At 39.2% G+C, this 19661-nt stretch overlaps 1 protein-coding gene across 15 annotated transcripts in view; it reads right to left on the reverse strand.

Moving 5' to 3' along the window:
* DLG2 (discs large MAGUK scaffold protein 2) overlaps positions 1–19661 on the reverse strand; it is an 883409-nt gene that overhangs the window by 277388 nt on the left and 586360 nt on the right. For all 15 annotated transcript variants that reach the window (XM_064441431.1, XM_064441436.1, XM_064441434.1 and 12 more), the window contains 2 exons: positions 11361–11505; positions 8162–8303 (listed from right to left, as the gene is read on the reverse strand). In XM_064441431.1, coding sequence (XP_064297501.1) covers positions 8162–8303; positions 11361–11505 — 287 coding nt within the window. The remainder of the gene's footprint in view (positions 1–8161; positions 8304–11360; positions 11506–19661) is intronic.

Here is a 19661-nt window from a genome sequence, read left to right on the forward strand (position 1 = left end):
ACGCCTTCCCAAACACAATCCCCCTGTTCCATCAGTTTTTGCAATGTTAAAATCTGTCAGGACTGGGCATTCAGAGCACAGAACAGAATCACTCCTGGTTATGTTTCTGTGTCAGAAAGGGATGGAAGAAATAAGTAGAGGGAAAAACTAGCTTTGGCCTGACAATGCTGTGCTCAATCATGCTGGCTGTTTTAAATAATCTAGTCAGTATTACAAAATTGTGAGATGCTTTGATATACTGCAGGGTGAGTACGGAATCTTAAAGACTTCTACTGCAGAAAAATATTAGATGCATTTTAGAGGATAAATGAACTTCAGTTTTTCCAAAGACTTATATATGTTGCCATTTAGATAGATTTTCACACATGCAGTAGAAATACTATGTGGATTCAGTTTCATCGGCTCCCATACTTCAACACCCTGAAGCTGTATATGGACTATGACAGTATTTAAAATATTATATCACAACATTTTTTAACAGAGAATAGAATAGAATAGAATGTGAACTAAGCCATGTAATTCTCCCTCCCTCCCTTAAATGACCAAGCTGCTATGGTTAAAACTAAATGTAATTTAATTTGATAATAATAGATGTTAATTAAAATGACGTAAAAAATAATAGATATAATTTCTACTAAATTTTAAAGCAAAACAAACATGCAACCTTTGCTACTCCTGGATAAACAAATGCAGCCCCAGGCAAAAACTGAGCATGAAAATCTTAACTTGAACAATTAATCTGCCAAAGTTACAAGTGGTTTAATAGGAAGAATAAATAAAAGGCATTATCAGTCTCCCCATATTACTACATATAGTTTATTCTCTTCAGGGCATAGGTGACATGCTGAGTTTGTGTTAAGCATGGTGTACGATTGTTCAGAGCTCACACATATTCATATAACTTCATCAGAGTACTTCTACGTACCTTTTACTCATCACTTGTATATTAACATCAGGTCAAAAACATGGTATAAAATCCACCATTTGAAGATCTTCTTTGATTGGGAAACATAAGTTTCAATTCTGTTCCCACACAAAAACTAATAGGAAATGCAGCTAACTCCTTTCAGTAAATATACGCTTTTAAAACATGCAGATTATTTTGCCAGTGGATGATCTAATTCAACTCATTAGAGATCCCAAAGGAACAGTTTTCAGGACTCATTACGAAAAACTGCAGTTCTTTTTTCCTACTGTTGTGCTTCATAAAACCATTGTCAGAAAACTGTTATTGATAGTTTTATAACACACAAACCCTAATATTAGTTGTAATGGTTTAATATTGAAAAGTCAAATCTGTGTACCACTAAAAATTTTAAAATGTTTCCATAAAATATCCTCAATGCAGCTAGCAAGTTTATATAAGTAAAGAAGAAACATTTGAGGAATGCAGGAAAAAAAATCCCCTGAGACTTCAACTTAATGGCTCTCCTTTTTCTTCCTCCCAATCCCCAGCACCTCCTCCTCGTCCAGAAAATGTTATTTTGGAAAGATGCATGTAAAAAAAAATCAAACATGCTTTTCACAGCAAAACAGATAACTCAGACAGCTTTTTTCATCCATGAATCTTTAATATCTAGCCAGAGTTAAATGTTAAAGTGAATTTTTTATCAGCTGAAGCACAGAAGTTTGATGTTACCATTTTCTGAAGTTAAAGAGGAAGTAAAAACTCAAGATGGTAGTTCTTTATTTTTATGACTCTTTTGCCTGTGTTTTTCACTAAAGACAGAAGGAATGAACACCTAAAAGCTACAGGATTTTTAGGTTATAATATCAACATTTCTGGAACTAGGAAGGCAGACATCTGCTATGGAGTAAATTGTAACTCTTCTCTCAGCTGTATTAGTAATGAATAGTCCCCAAAAAGACCAAAACAAACAAAAAACCCCCTCTTTTTCTTCCTACTACCATAGAAAATGTGGTTGGAATGCATCTTTGTAGGTCGTCTCATCCAATCTTGTGCTTGAAGCAGGATTATTGCCAACACTAGATCAGATCAGCCATGATTTTATCTAGCCAAATCTTAAAAGTCTCAAAGGGTGGATATTTCACAACCCTTCTAAGCAACCTGCTCCAGCACTACTCCACCCACCTGGCACCTCTTTCTCTTCTCAAATTGAAATCAGAACATCCAAAGCCAACACTTGCAGCCATTGGTCTACTGGGAAGAGTTCATTTTCATCATCTTTGCTACAGAATACTTATAGGGTGCTCTTAGTCTGCTCCTTAATCTCCTCTTCACAACATTAAACAAGCCCAAATTCTCTCAAAAATCCACCTAATCTCTATCTGATTTAGGACTCTGAGAAACTGTTGGACCCTCTCCTGTTTTCCCACAACCCTCTTTAAATCAAAGAACAAGAATTAGTCAGAGTCTTCTAGAAAATAACATATCTTTTTCTGCTGGCCATGCTTCTCCTAATAGAGCCTTGTATGCTGACTGCCTGACTGGGCATGAGAGTGCACTCCTGGCTTCATGCTCCGCCTGGCATCTGCTGTAACCTCCAGGTCATTTTCAGTGAAGCTGCAGTTCAGATATTTGTTTCATGGCCTGTACCAGTGTGTGCAGCTGTTCCATCTGAGGTGCAGACTTCTTACTGAACTTTATGAGGTTTCTCCTGGCTCGAGTATATCAAGATCACTCTGGAATATAGCTCTGCCATTTGTCACGTTAACCACTCCCCCTTAATTTATTATCCTCTGCAACATTGCTGAGGGTGCACCCTGTGTCATGATCTAGGTCATTGATTAAGATATTCACTGATGCCCAAGGTATCCTGAGCTACTTTGCTCATCACTGACCACCTGACAGATGTCAAGTGGTGGCCATTACCCTTTGAGCCTACTGGTTTAGTCAGTTCCCAACCCAGTCTCTTCCTTTAGTCCACTTCCTCAGCTTTCAAACAAGAGTGCTCTGGGAGACCGTCAAAAGCCTTACCAAAGTCTGATGTTGCATGCAAATGAGCACAGCCATGCTGGGAGAAGGCTAATGAGCAAGGTGACAGCATATAATCCAGGAGACACCTGAAAGGCTATCCAGAAGGTTTCCAAACCTTTACAAATCAGATCTTCTTTCCAGCTATGGATTAGTTGTACATGTTTATCTAACTCCTGCTGGAGGAGTTTTAGAGGGTGCTCCCCGTGTTACAGCTTCTCCTGCCCACAGAAGAGGTGAGAAATACCTTTGCAGCCACTCCCCAGGGCAACTAGTGGAGAAGAGGAATCACCATGTGCCCCACAGCAGATCCCAGATGCACATCTGTAGGAGTTATGACATGGGTCAGGAATGCCTTTGGAGTCAGCTGTGTTTTCACCCAGCAAAGAGGCACTCCTGCTCAAGGCAGCACCTCTGTGTGGCACTGGTTGGTATAGGACACTCACTGCTCTCCCCTCATCCGTGCAGCTACTCACTTCATCAGGAAAGGCGACCAGGCTGGGCAAGCACATGATTTGCTTTTGGTAAATTTATGCTGACTATTCCAATTACCTTCTGGTCTCTTAAGCGCCTGGCAAAGATGATGTTGAGTACTTCAGCTTTTTCTGTATTGTCTGTCATTACATTGTCTTCCCTGCTCCCCCTTCAGTTTTTCCCTTCATCAAATTTTACCTTCATTTTTGAAAGTAGCACACCTGCAGAATCACTTTTTGTTTTCCTTTATGACCCTTCTAAGTCTTGGCTCAGATCAATCAGCTTTCTGATTTTGTCATTAAGCAGTCAAGCAACGCTTGCCTACATCTTGCATTTTGGGTCATCAGAAAGCACTTTGCTCAGCCAAGGAGGAGGAAGGCCTTCTGCTGAATCCCCTTCCTTCCTGCTCAACAGGATGGGTCATTCCTGAGTTCTCAGTACGTTTAATTGAGAAATCATCCATCTTTCATGGACCCTATGTCTCTGTAGCAGCATCCCAAGAGATCTTGCTTAACAATTCTCCAGAAAGGCTGAAGTCTGCTCTTCTGAGGTCTACACTCATAACTTGCTGACCATCTTTCAGACTTCCTTGGAATCATTGACTGAACCAACTCATGGTCACTCTGATCCCAGCTATTATTTAGCACCACCTTTGCCGCTAATTCTTTCCTTTTTGTAAGCAGCAGGTCAAGAAGAGAATTATTCCTGTTTCTTCCCACTAGCAGCATTAGGAAATTGTCAGCAATGCAATCAAGGAATCTCTTGCATTGCCCGCACAACAATTTAATCTTACTAGAAACTAAAATAATAAGGACTTACTTGCAGAATGATGATGATTGTATTGATAGAGTTACTTTTGATCCCACATTCTACTAACCTGAAGTTGTGCTATTTTATTTAAAATCTAAAAGGTGACAATTTTTATAAAAATACAGGAAGACAAAGCTTCCATCCCCAGTGAATTTCAAATGAATCCATCAAACCAAAAAGTAAATTATGCCCATCAGTGGCAGCATCTTGGAACAATGATACACACAACTTACAAAAGCTCACTAATTAAAAGACAACATCCAGCTGCATTAAAACTTGTGGGTGAAGATGGTTTTCTACTTTTCTATCCCTTGTGCTCAGGTTATTTTTTCCCCAGAGTTTTATTAAGTAAAATTTGTACTGAATTTTTTTCAGATGCAGATTCAATATCAGACCAAAGAAATACAAGTTTTTATCAAAAGAAACATTTATGTTATGCAAAATAAAAGTATTTTGGTGAAAAAATATCAGAACTGGAACAAAAAATAGAAAAACAAAATATGAAAAGTAAGAGAAAGTGGACAAATTGAGTTGATTGTTCAACTGTTTAAGCTTCACTGATAGATTCATTATAGCAAGTAAGTTAAAAGAAATCTTGTCATCAACCTCACTCAAATCTCGTGTACAAAGAATTATAAAATTGCAAAAGCCTCTTAGAGAGGAGAAGTCTCCTTATAAGAAGACTTCTTTTATAAGAGAAATTCTCTTATAATGGAGAAGTTACCATTCCAAATATTTTTTAGCTGGCACAAATGAAAATCCGCCAGAAGTGTTGCCATATTATGACTGCACGGGTAATAAATTTCCTTATGTGATCAACATGTAAATTAACCCTGAAACCCTATTATAGCAAGAACCAGGTAGTTTTAATGGATAGCACTGCAGTAGTTGGCAATCATCTTAATTATAAAAAATTATGTGAGGAAACCTAATTATAAATGCTGCAATCAAGGGATCTATAGGTTTCACTGAAATTATCAATATGATAATTAACTTCCCAAAAGATTTTAAGTCTGTCTAAACTGGTCAGCAACAAGGACTTTCCAAATATCTTTTTATTTTAATGGCAGACTCATCAGCAAATCCTATGGCATTGCACAGAAAGAGTGCATTCACTATTCTCAGTTCATAGCTGTGAAAATCACGGTGAGAATTAACTGCGGCATTTTCAATAGTTCCACTTGAATCAATAGGCAATAATTAGCTACATGGACATTAAAAAAAAAAAAGGCTTAGCATTGTTCAAGGGTTAAATGGTTCAGTTTTGAAGGTCAGAGCTTCTTAGTCGTTGTGGTCAGAGGAGAAAACTTGTCTCTGGCACTTGTTTGGATGTGTCTCAATGCAGTATGATACATGCCCAGCGAGGAAATGCAATGGCAAGAAGTGCCATTTTTCTTATGACTACATTAATTTTCTTTGTGCTTTTGTATTCTGGGTATCACTGTCGTATATAAACTATTACCACTAATATCATTAAGTTCATAATAGCCTCTTCTTTTTCAATAGTCTGAAGTAAATACTTGTTTAGGACTATAAGATTTTAATCTGATTTGCTCTGTTGCATTCAGGGTCTGCTCCTGCTACTCGACACCTTTATTTCTGCCAGCACTGCACACCTTCCCCAGAAGGTCATGCTTGCACCACCAGCCTCTCCTGTCGATAGTGCCAATGCCAGAGAAGACTTTGGACATCAGCCCTTCATTAGACAACACACTAATATGCAAATCCAGGTAGGAAGAAGAACACAGGAGACGAGCATTTCACAGAATATGCACGGCTTTTCTGGGGGTTCTTTTTTTCCCCCAAATAATACAAAATGGACATTGGTGTGAACACCTCAGTCGAGAACCAGGCTGTGTCAGTATTTGATTTTACTGTCAGGAGCTACACCAGCAAAATTAGCTTGTTTAGAAACAAACTAAAAATATCAGGATACATCTTTCTTCCTAAAATGGTCAAAAAGAGATAGTAATTAATTTCATTATATATTCTGCGTGGTTCTTTGAGCAAGTATGCTTTCTACTGGGTATCTGTTGACCTAATGGGCTAGGACTGTCATTGACTTCTCTTCTACGACTGTTCTTTCTTTTTTTATTTTTTTTATTTTTTTTTGTAGAAGCAGTTAGAAAGTTAAAATCAGCTACATGGAACACAAAGAAATGCAGGACTCTCTAAAGATACTTCTTCCTAACCTTACAGGTATTCTAACTGTTTAAATGGTCTTTTAATTCTCAGGGTAGCTTTTCTCCTTTTTTAGGATTAATTCCTTCATTTTCTGTGACTGCTTGGTGTCCTTAGCTATTATGAACTTTTAAGAATGCATTTTTTTGCTATTTTCAAACTTTGCCAACTCTTTCTCAGTAATAATGGTGTTGATACCTCATTACAGAAGGAGAAAATTCAGCATTGCAAGCTTATTGACAAAGCCTTCATCATTGTAATCTAGACACTATATCGGTATTCTTCTACACACAGGCATTTTAGAAATTACGAGGTCAGTACTAGCCCAGCTAAAGCTTTGATGCACAATTTAATGACATCAATGTTTTAGCTAATAATTTTTAAAATGTAACTTCTTGGAACCCTTTAGAGAAAATTCATCCTAATTCAATATCTCATAAGTTGAAGGAAAGCGATGTCAGCCTTGCATCCTCAATCAAAACAAAGGAGAAATTCTTTTAGCCAAGACAGGGAAGGAAGGTGTGGTTTCCCTACATTTATGTCCTGATTAAACACTGTATCATGGTGTAGTTACTCTGAATCTGTCTGATCCAACAAGTTAAGCAACTTGAGATTGTAATCATATGCAACAAGAAAAATGAAATGCAAATTAGCAAGCTATGAAGCTGATGAATACATAAGTGGATGAGATTCTTTGGCTTGAGATACACAGTAGGTTAGGTTAGATGATCAGAACAACCCCCTCCTAGCTTTAAACACAATGAATTATAAATACTGAAACACAGAAAAAAAATTAATTTCTCATTTTCTGTGGTACTAGACATTATAATGAGGGTTCATTTTACAAACTTAGCAACTGTTGTCTTCTAAGTGAATGGTAGTGATCTTCAAACAAAAAGGTAAATCACATTATCTCATCAGTGACTTTTGGTGTTGATCTAACACAAGGTATGAAAGAATCCTCCTAACATTTTCCTATGTGTCTTTTCTACCTGGAAGTCAGCTATATAGATACAATTCTGCAACCATACTTCCATACAGTAGTCACAAGTCTTTTGGGATTATTTAAAAAAAAATATTAGAAGCAATTTCCAGGGTCATTTTGCTGATAATCACATCAAAGAACCCCTTTTATAAAGGTATCAGGTGCCACTGCATAAGCAGTTTCCTTTTAACCTCTATGCTCTCAGAGACAACTGTTTTATATTATGATTGCTTTAATGGTTAAGAAACCTTTTCCAGTTTCCCTCCTATATTTATTCGCAGCCAGTTTACACATTTTTTCTTTTCCCATAGTATTTTCCCTCCATAACATTTATCTTTCAATGGATGCACACAGAGCAATTACAGGCTATTTCAGCCTTGCTTTCACTAAACTAAACAAGCTGGTCCTTTCAGAGTGTACAGGTACAAATGCACATACAGTCCCTCCACCCATAGATTCAGCGAGCCAGAGGAATAACTGCTCCTGAGATCTCCAGGTTGTGTTAAGAAGCAGAAAGTTTTGCTCAGCGCCAGAATTGTTCTAGTGCAGCCGTGTCATTTAGGAACTAGTGCAGGGTTGCACCCAGACAGCATGGACCTCACGTCAGTGTTTGTTCGTGTGATCTTTCGCTTAGTTGTCTTCACACCTCTAAGAGTTTCAGTTCATCTTCCCCTGAACATGGGCGAAAAGAACTATATGCCACATTCTATTTGAATGCTTTACCTATGTCCTTTGCAGTTGTCATGAAAGGTAACAAATAAAGAGAAGCATCTGACCTGGTGTAGTCGTCCTCCACAAGCATGTGCTTTGGAATGGGTGAGTATCTTCCCGGTGAGATAGGGGCCAGGGATGCCTTGTACTCTAAAGTGCCATTGTTTCCAGAAGAGAGTATGTGATTTTCCATTGGTGGAGAATAAGCTGATGATGAGAATAAGCATTTCTAGTTAGCGACTTTCATGTTTGATTAGATGTCACAAGAGTACCGTTTTTTAGTTAAGTACCAAGATCATGCACATTGCTGTAAATAGCATCAAAATGAACAATCCTTGCCCGAGAGAGCCTAAAACGTAACAAGAAAGAATGAACAGCTGGAGTTTTCCTGAAAGATTAATAATAATAATAACAACAGCAGCAGTAATAATGATGGCTTATTTGCAGGGATTGACTCTTTAGAGGGGGTCTGAATAAGAAAGGCTTGTTAAGAGACAAGATTTTCCTCAGTTAGGACTGACTTGAAGAAGGAAATGTAAATAGGATAGAATGAGATTAAAGGCACACTGCTTTTTGGCTCCAATATACAGCCATAGGAGTAACATAGTAAGAGCTTGTGGAATGATTACTGGGGGTGAAATTATTGAGGTTGAAATTTTTGAGGCTAAAGTTATATCCACATTTCATAAAAGTTAACTTCCAGACTGGAATGCCCTTGGCATGCTGGAAATTGGTTCAGTGATTGTTCCCTAAGACCTGCCCTCTTAGATGCTGGGAACACTGGGGGAGCTCGGTGTGCTAATCTAAGGGAGTTAACTGGAGGAAGAAGTGAAGTGAAGGCTCCATGGCCAAACTCATCCATAAATCACTCTAGATCCAGAGGCTGGACGGAACCACGGAACCATGCCCTGATGAGTGCAGTTACATCGTGCCCTGTAGGTGAACTTTGCTCATTATAATCTCATTATAGTACTAAACACATGCCTCCATCCTAAAGTTACCCACCTCCAAGGTACAACCACCCCTCACTGAGCGTGAGCTCTGAATTTCAATTAGTTTATACCTTTAAATCAAAGCAAGGAATTTCTACACTGATCAATAACCAAAGTATGTATGACTAGAGTCACTCAAGCTCTACCTAAACATTAAATATTACAAAAATGTCCCCAAGAGAAAGGGACATTAGGGGAGATACCATCATGGACTACTGGGGTCAGTCAATGGGCTGAACTCTCTTCCCCCTACCCAAGGACACCTATTGGGTAAGACTCGAACACTTGGTTATACCAAGTGATCCCCTGGGAAATTTAGAGAACAAGCTTGTTATTTTGTGTTTTGTGTTTCAGCACTTTATACCTGCACATGCTTTGCAGACAGTGTATTTATCACCGACAATCTAATAAGAACCTGTATTTCTGTTGCTCCAATAAACCGCACTATTAGTGAATCTGGCCGTGAAGCGCTATTGGGCACGACAAGACTAATAGTGATCATCCTGTTAGTGAATCCCTCACGGACTAACAGTGCTGAATCAGGTATCACTCAGAACCCAAGCCCAGCCGCCCCCAGCGCCTCTGACATCTGAGGACCAGCTGGATTGCAAGGGGGTTTATTTTCTGCCAAATTTCTTCACCTATTAACGCCACAGAGCTTAATGCAGGATAAAAGCGGAAGTTTTATGTGTGGCAAGAATTATGTATTGTGAAGATTTAAAGCTGTGATCTACTAAACATGCCAAAATGCCCAATATAATTGAAAATCCAGTTCCAACATAGATGGTATTTAGATCACAGTAAATCTGTATATTTAAAAAAGTGGATACAAATCTCTTACATATTAATGAGTAATAGGAAAATTACAGGACTATGCCGTCTGATTCTATACTGGGTCTGTGGGTTTTGTTGTTTGTTTGCTTTTGCTATTCTGAAGTTACTGGGGATATTTCTGACTGGAGAGATGTAATAATAGTTGTATTCAGTCTCTAGTTAATGTAATTAGAAAAGGAAATGATAAATAGGAAAGCCAGTGATACCTGACTCTGCGATGAGCTATGATTAATTTTCTCATGAGAAGACGACAGCTAAATTTTTAGTATTAGATTCAGTCTTTTATTTCAGATGCTGAGATACAGAATGTTTCAAAGCAAAGTATCTCTACAGGGAAAGGCCATTACCCATTGTGAAATACTCTGAACTGTAGGTATAGTGAAAGGTTCCCTGAGGATAAATGAATCTGTACGCACTGACAGCCTGGGATGGGCTACTGCAAATCTTTTCAACCTTTACTTTCCTTCTGGAATTACTTCTGTCTTCTCATATGCTGCTGATCTATTATCTGACATAATAAAACACACTGGTTTAGAAATCCCAAATTATTATTTTGTAAAGTATTATAAAGCAGGAGATTGGATAGGGACATTTAACATTTTTACTTCTTGGGCTTTGCTAAGATCCAGGCCAGACTGCTACTGAACAACATGATTGCCATCTGTTGTAACATTTGCTAACTAAATAGGTATCCTCAGCACAGTTGAGTATACCACCTGACACGCAGGTTACAAAACCTTCCCTTCTGTTTTTATGGAGCAGTCTGAATAAGGAGGATTATGGATATTTAGCTGTTCCATTTGTCAGTCACTCTGTCAGTCCACAGTAGTGACACTATGCAAAAGTGCAGAAAAATTTAAATATCTAGACTTTTACTAGGAAAATCTGCCTTTCCCAGCCCTTGGATGGATTTAAGTGCCCCTAGGATTATTGGCAGGAGATCAAAATAGATATGGATCAGTTGCTGAAGCTTTTGTCAAAAATGAAACTGCCATCCAGTTGTTAGGCGGTGCAGCTGGTCCCTGCTGGTAGTTGAACCTAAAGGCAGACAGTTTTTAATAACCAACTAAATGAAAAAAGGGAGTTTCAGTAATGAACTGTTCAGACTAACATATTTCATATCATATTTCAAAATATATTGCATATACTTATTACTGTAATTGTCACAAGAGTTGCAGTTCAGTCTGATACCTGGACAATCAGCATAGCAGTATGCCAGCTACGTTGTTACTTTTACTGCAAAAACACTTTAGCAGAGTTCTATTATTTGTAATATTTCATGAGTGCAGCATACTTAAGTGGCAATAAACATTTTATTTTTGTAGTCTTCCAAGCTGTTTCATAAAATTTAATGGGGTGCTTTGGACAAGCTCTGAAAAAAACACAGTAATCTGACAAACCGATATCTCCTACAAAATGAGTTGCAGAAGTCACTTACAGTGAGTAATATCTGGTGGGCCATATGGATCGGTCATGTAAATGGTGGTGGGCTTTCCAACTTTCAGATACACTACATCTGATGTGTTCTTCAGTATCGCTACTGCCTCTTCATGGGTAACTTCTTCTAAACTGTAATTATTTACCTTAAAGGAGAAATCAGACAGGTGAGTTGGAACGCAAAGATAGACACAAAAAAATGAGACAGCCTTGCAGTTATCACAATGTTGGGAAGAAACGCTGTAGACAGAGAACACCGAAGGTTACAGAAGCAGTATTGCAGCAAGGTAGAAAATATGGTTTTCTTAGCACCTGTATATTCAAAGACTGATGTAGCGGTATTGATAATAATCACAGAATCATAATGGGTCGAGATGGCATGTGGTCTTGCCAGTAGAAAAGTCCTTTGTGATATTCTGGTACCAGTATCATCATTAACATAAAACTATATTTAATAATAATTTAACAACACCACATCATTTACAGAAACAGCCTAGGTTATTTGACCTATCAAGTTGAACTGTCCACATTCACCTCTTAGCATGCATGGCTGGGACCTCAGAAATACTTAACACCCCCAAATCTTTCTATCCCTGATATAACATTGACCATTGAAATAATAAGAGGCACAAAGTGGTATACAGAATAAGGGGCTGCCTGTGAGGTGCAGGAAATGAAATAGGGCAGTTCTGGATGGGGGAAAAAGGGATTTTCAGTGTGAAAGTTTCTCAGTTTTCTGGAAGCACAGGAAAGAAACATTGAAAAAGTCAGACAATGTAGTGCTAGCTCTGTGCTTTATCAGAAAAGAAAAATACTTAACAAGAGCAAGGGTAAGAGTACAGGACTACAGATTAAATAAGGAAGGCAATGGTGGCAATAAACCTTGCTTATTTATGCTTTACTCCCAGAGAAAGGAAATCAAAAGAAAAGTGTCTGAAGTGGTTTATTGCAGAGGTGTATAATATTTATTCATATATAAATCCACTATATCCACAGAACATCAACAATAGGATGTCCTCCTATAAACAGAATAGTGAATGGACCCTGCCCCAGAAAACATACATCCTGAATGAAGAAATTATAGGATAGAGGAAAGAAGTAAAGAGCCGTGTAGATACAGGTTTCAGACTTCTGGTGTAAGTCAACAGAAATCATAGAATAACTTGAGTTGGAAGAGACCCATAAAGATCACAGAATCACAGAATGGCAGGGGTTAGAAGGGACCTCTGGAGATCATCCCATCCAACCCTCCTGCTTGAGCAGGCACCCCCAGAGCAGGGGGCACAGGAACGCGTCCAGGCGGGGTGTGAATGTCTCCTGGGAAGGGACCCCACAGCCTCCCTGGGCAGCCTGTGCCCCTGCTCTGGCACCCGCACAGGGAAGGGGTTTTTCCTCATATTGAGGTGGAACTTCCTGTGTTCCAACTTGTGCCCATTGCCCCCTGTCCTGTCTTTGGGCACTAATGAAAAGAGTCCAGTCCCATTGTCCTGACACCCACCCTTTAGATATTTATAGGTATTGATGAAATCCCCCCTCAGTCTTCTCTCCTCCAGGCTGAACAAACCCAGGTCTCTCAGCCTTTCCTCATAAGGGAGATGCTCCAGTCCCTTGATCATCTTGGTAACTCTCCACTGGACTCTCTTCAGTAGTTCCCTGTCCTTCTTAAACTGGGGTGGCCCAAAACTGGACACAGCACTCCAAATGTGGTCTCACTAGGGCAGAGTAGAGGGGCAGGATATCCTCTCTCAATCTGCTGCCCACACTCCTTTTCATGCACCCCAGGATATTTTTGGCCTTCTTGGCCACAAGGGTACAGTGCTGGCTCATGGTCAACTTGCTGTCCCCCAGCACTCCCAGGTCCTTCCCAACAGAGCCGATCATTGAGTCCAATACCCTGTTCCTCACAGGACTACCTAAAACTAAACTATGTGACTAAGAGTGTTGCTGTATGGATGCTCCTTGAACTCTGACAGGCTTGGAGCAATGACCACTTCCCTGGGGAGCCTATTCCAGTGACCTACATTTCACAGTAAATGTTGTATGTGAAACATTTTATTGTGATTTAAAGTGCCATCCTGCAAATTAGAATCATATAGAATCACAGAATGCCCTGAGCTGGAAGGGACCCACAACGATCATCAAGTCCAGCTCCTGTCCCTGCACAAGACACCCCAAATTCACACCATGTCTCTGAGGGCCTTGTCCAAGTGCTTCTTGAATATCACCAGACTTGGTGCCATGATGCCTCCCTGGGGAGCCTGTTCCAGGGCTCCACCACCCTCTGGGGGAAGAACCTTTTCCTAACACCCAGCCTAACCCTCCCCTGGCACATCTCCCTGCCATTCCCTCGGGTCCTGTCATCGGTCACCAGAGAGAAGAGATCAGCACCTGCCCCTCCTCCTCCCCTTGGGAGGGAGCTGCAGAGCGCCATGAGGGCTGCCCTCGGCCTCCTCTGCTCCAGGCTGATTAAATTTATTTTTATTTTCAATCTTGTCAAGCTACTTTAATATTTGGACTTGAAGACAGGACAGAGCCAGTCAGGCTGTGCACAGATAAGACGCCCCCAAGCCATGGTGTAAGGCTGCAGGGCTTCTGTTCTCAATGGATGTGTGGATTTGGCCAAGTTGCTGTTCAGCTGATTATGTCCTGAGCATGCCAATGGGGTGCACGTGTGGGGTAGGGAAGAGAGATGGGGGTCCCCAGGGCAGCTCAGAGGTTGTTCAGTTCCAGCAAGGTCTGGTCCAGGACATGGTGGATGCCCATGTTCTCCTCTTTGGCACTGGCCAAACTCATTAACTCAAATTCATTAACACCAAGAGAGAATGATTGCTGTTGGACAGTATTGCTAAATCTAAGGATTCTGTTTAAACTTTATCGCTTGTATAATTCTCAGACTTGGTTTTAAGGTTAATTGAAAGATGCAATGACAGGCATGTTATGACAACTTGACATGAACAGCAATGATACAACCTAACACTCAGAAGAGAGTTGCTGACACTATGCTGTATTCTGACAGGTCTTCTATTTAAATAAAAATCTGATGCCTATCTTTTATAAATTTCTCCGGTTTTCTTTGTTTTGAACAGCAGTAACATGCATATGCACTTTTAATAAATAAATGCCTTTTAAATTACTAGGCTGATAGCAAGAAGAAGTGACTGAAATTAAGCCTTTCTTGTAAATGCATTTCAAAACAGCCAAATACTGGAGATTCACATTTTTGGAAATATGACTGTACAGTTATCCTTTACCTTTTCTCCTTCCCCAGCTGTCTGTGCATTGTATCTATCTTGTTGTGTTTCATCCTAAAAGCAAGCTTTCTGAAGTAAAGAAAATCTCACATAATAATCTCCCACTATACGGCTGCTGTAAATAAATGTTCTTAGTCAAAAAAAGACACAAAATAAAATACCACACCACTGTCTGGATTTTGACTTTTGGTATTTTGGGGAATGTATAAAAATAATTAAGTCACAATTCACTTGTTCCAATTTTTTTCCAAATTTGCTTTTTCCTGGAAATCTAGCTAATAAAAATCATGGTTAGGACTGTTGTACTTCCATCACAACACACTTGGACATCACAGTTGTGCAGCTGGAGGATAAACAGCCATTTTAGAAACAGAAAATACAGTATGATACATATAAACCATATTTACTATGACAGGTCCTACTTATCTGACAATAACTTTAAAGGAGAGGTATTTTACCAATGCTGTGTACAAGTCATACAAATCTTGAACTTAAGATAAGAATTAAAGACCAAGTGATTCTAAACAAAGAATTAATGCCTGAGTAGTTATGCATTATGTTTATCTTTATACACTGTACGATCCCAGAGACAACTGCAAAGTTTATGTACAATATTATTTTTTTCTCATCTCTAGTATGTATAAGCTTAAGTGTGCGGAATATTGTGGAAAACTGAAATATGTAGAGCTGGAACTTGGCAGAACTTGAAAGAAGGTAATGCATGACTGAAATCAAGATACAAAGGCGAAATTCAGATAAAAGACTCTTGAAGAAAATTTGAGAAGAAAAGACCCTTCGAAGTAAACAGAGTTCTGTTATAAAAAGTATTCCAGCAACATATACCAAAATTGCGTATACCATATGGAAAGCTCATCACAAATAGAGGGAAAATTAGAAGTTTCTTGTCTCTAGAGAGAACACTCCTAGAAAAGAATTTTTCTACTGATCAATTTTGTCCTGGACTGCTCAATAAACAGAAATAAAGACAGACTCAATGTACATCAAGAGCAAATAAATAAATAAATAAATAAACACGTTGATTCATTCATTAAGACAAAGATTCTCAGTGGTGCCATAAGGTCTCTTTTAAATGGGAGCTGTTTAAGGAGGAGATGAACCCACTTTCCTTAGTCATTGCCCATATCAGTTTAGAATTACAGTATACAGAATATACTATGCATTTCCCAGTTTCCTTCAGAAAGTAGTCCTTGCTTTCGACCTACAATCCCTGTTAATACCAGTATGTGCATGTATCAATACCTCTTCTACTTTTTGATCATAAAACAATGATTATACATAAAGACACCTGTATGTATTCTGATATACAAAAATGAAAACTTAAATACATTGAATAATTACACTGTTCAGCTCTTTAAGTATTAACGCAAGATGACTGTAGTATGTAATTTTTTTCATAAGGAAATCTCTGGATATCATTCCTCAAAACATCATGCCAGAGGTGGTGATTCTTAGGAAATATGATGTTGTAGTTGTTTGTTATGGTAAGATTTCTAGGGACAGCAGAATCTCTCAGAATCTGCAAGAGAGGTTATTTCTTGATTTTTTTCTTGTTTCCATAAAAGATGCTTATTTTAACAGAATTTCAGTACTAAATGTGGCTTTTTCAGTGGGTGTGGCACAGACAATGCATCATAACAAAGCTTCACTTCCTGCTGTTAAGATGACCTTAGTGGAGCATATAGTCTGAAAAAAAAGATTTGAGTTAGAGGTAAAGAAGATAAAGAGCGGGAGATGTGCACAAAATAAGAAACCAAAGTATACGGCACACAATCCTCCGAGGTGCTGAAACTTCTGTGCAGAAGGGCTGACATCAGAGCTGGGTGGGTAGAACGGGTACTGCATGCCAACTTTCTGGCTCTAAGAAGCCAGCTTAAGTAGCAATGAATCAAGGGGGAAAAAACCCTAAGGCAAATGCTGAAACAGAAATTTATCCGAGAGGTCAGTTTAGTTACGAGTCTCGGATGCTTGAGCCACAAAGTGCTGACTCAGCCAAAGGTGAGGAATCAGAAGGAAAATAGGCACGGAGCAAGTGGGGCTTTTCTAATGGGAAATGTTCCATATACAGAAAAATCATAAATGCAAACAGCACCTGAAGTGAAAAACGAAATTAGGAATGCTGTTTCTTTAAATAGAAAGTATGTGATACAAAGACATACTGATATTACAGGAAAAGAATAAGAGGAAGAAATAATACAGCAATAGAGAAGGAAATTAAAGAATCAAGTCCAATCAAAGAAGCTGTTTGACTGTTAGGGGAAATCAGTAAGATATGTTGCCAAAGAGATGTAAAAAACCTGGGGTGGTTTTTTTCTAAATAGTATAATCAAGGCAATTAAATGCAAACCTAAGCAAGAATTATCTTATTTGGAAGTTTTCTTAGATTCCTATAGGAAAACAAAGGACTGAGAAGTAGCTAGAGTGAACAGCTTAGAATCCCCAAAATGACTGTACAAGTGCTCTATAAAATAACTTCATTCACAACAGCATAAGCTAGTAACAGAATAAGACCTCTGGAGGAATAAGTCTGTCTTATTTAATTTTCTTTTTTAAAGGGAATTCATTTCTTTCCTCTATTGATTTAGGGTAAGAGAGATTTGATTCACTCAGTGAATGAGACAAAGAGGTGATCTTTACCTTGCTAGCAGTAATGTTCATTTTTGTGTAATATTCTACTTTTCATGCAGAAAGTGGATTTTCCTGAGTGAATCCTGAGGGAACATTTGCCAGTAAACACCTGTGACGTGCCAGCTGCAAATCTAGAATGCTGATGGCTTTTTTAAAAACTCACCATGATTTAAGAGGCTGTGAAAAGTGAAAGGTTTTTCTGTGCTGAAAATCATTGGTCCTAAGGACGTAAATCTGGATTAACTAACTATTTATAATCCTATGGACTCCTGAGTTAGTTGTACAAGTGCTGGACTCTGAATAGAAAGAAACTGGCTATCTTCAGATGACACTGTCTGTCAATCCCTCTGAAATTATCTTGCTTAGATTATTAATAGTTACGGGCTAAGTGTCCTAAACCAGATCTGCTCTCTGCAGAGAAATGCAAGAGTTTGTGCTTCACGATGAATATGAGACTGAGCAGTGGACTTCAGGCTCCAAGCAGTGTAGTGCATACACAGTGCAAGTGGCACTGTTCTGTATTGGACCATCAATTTTCAATCCCAGTTTATATTGATATTGGTAAAAAAAACCCAAAACATTTTCAAGGCTAATGAAGCGGCATGACAATGATACAACTGTAAAGGAACAACCTGATGACTGTATCATTAGAAGCAATACAGTGGGAAGCTTATTGCTAGGGTACCATCCAACGACTGATGCTAGCAAATCTGTATGTGAATACTAGACCAAGCACTGCGAGGTCAGAGTAAATGACAGGGTAAATCTGGCTTAGAACGCAGCGCTGCATCAGAAGGGATGCAGCCACCAAACCCTCTGAGTTTGTTCACTACTAGTTTACTCTCTACTTCAGAGTATATTTTTTCTATTGTGTTTCCTTTGTGTTAGTCAGCCAGTACAACCTACAGATGAGGTACTATCTGTTCACACAGGTTTCTTCCTCTAAGTCTAACCGGGTAGTGCCTCTACTGCATCAACTGACATAGCAGCATAACTCTGGATCTATGGATGCACCTGCTTGAGTGAATAATGTGTGCGCCAGGAGCGACCCACAGCAGCAGAGGGTCTGGATGATCAATGCTATACATCTTTTAAGGGGGCTAGTTTGCATTGCATCTAGTCTGCTGACGACAATGCCTGCAATGCATTGCTAATTAGGAACACTCCTGGACCACATTTGTTTTGCAGCTTCATTTAAAAAAATCCAATTTGTTTTCTAAAAGATCATCCCACAAGACAGCCAAAATAACTTAAAAGAGCACTTCTGATCAGAACCACATGCTAATCTAGATGCACCTTAAATGATTTGCTCTGATCCCTTTAACAAAACATGATGCTGCGTCCATACACCATCTGAAAGAAGCAGATACTGCTGGCGATCCTCTAAGGAACAGATCAACAATTTGCATGCACAACCCCATTGCAGCCCTGTGAAACCACCATAAAATAGCATGCTTTTTTCAGCATAGAATTGGGTAGAAAGCACGCCTAAATTTCTGAAAAGGAAAGTGACTCCTGTTTCTTCCATCTGTTTCCAGCGAGAAAACAAAATCAAATTAAATCTCTTGGTATGTGAGTAACATCACTTTTCCTACAAGCACAGATAATCCCACAAATGTCTGATCTCTCTGACTACATGGGCCGAGAAGCAACAGGAGATGGCCCAAACATGCAAGGGTATTTTGGCATAGGAGACAAATTTCTGAAAAGCCAATGTTTACAACTGATAAATATTAGCTAAAATTTTATTTTACAACCTAATGTTTTTAGTTTTCTCTGAAGAATACCTTGCTTCTAGCTATTAGTGTTGGTTTGTACTAGTAAAAACACAGTTCTATACTGATTTGTCATTTTATTATTCTGCAGATAAACCCTTCCAAAGTGAGATGATGATATCAGAAAAAAAGAAAGTAGTCATTATCTGAGAATTAATAACTTAAAAAAATTTTCAGCTCTTCCTGATCATCATTAACAATAACCTGGAAGAGGTGACGAGTGTGCTCTCACCACGTTTGCAGACGACGCTTCAGTGTGAGGGCGAGTCCATGTGCTCAAGGGCAGGTCTGCCGTCCTGGATAGGCTGGAGAAAGGGGCTGACAAGAACTTTGTGATGGTCAACAGGGAGAAACAGTCAGTCCTGCCCCTGGCACAGACTAACCCCCTTCAATAGCACAGGCTGGGCACTGACGGCCTGGCAGCAGCTCTATGGAAAAGCGCTTGGGGCTCCTGGTGGACAGCAAGCTGGGCATGAGCCAGTTGTGTGTCCTGGCAGCAGAGGTCAACTGCATCCTGGGCTGTTGGAGCAGGAGCAGAGCCAGGAGATCTAGACAAGGACTTATTCCCCAGTAGTTGCCACGCATTAGACTGTACCCAGACAGTGCCTTCTGTTTTGGTCCCCACACTAT

Source organism: Phalacrocorax carbo, chromosome 1 (genome assembly GCF_963921805.1).
Source record: "Phalacrocorax carbo chromosome 1, bPhaCar2.1, whole genome shotgun sequence".
NCBI classification, from domain to species: Eukaryota; Metazoa; Chordata; class Aves; order Suliformes; family Phalacrocoracidae; genus Phalacrocorax; species Phalacrocorax carbo.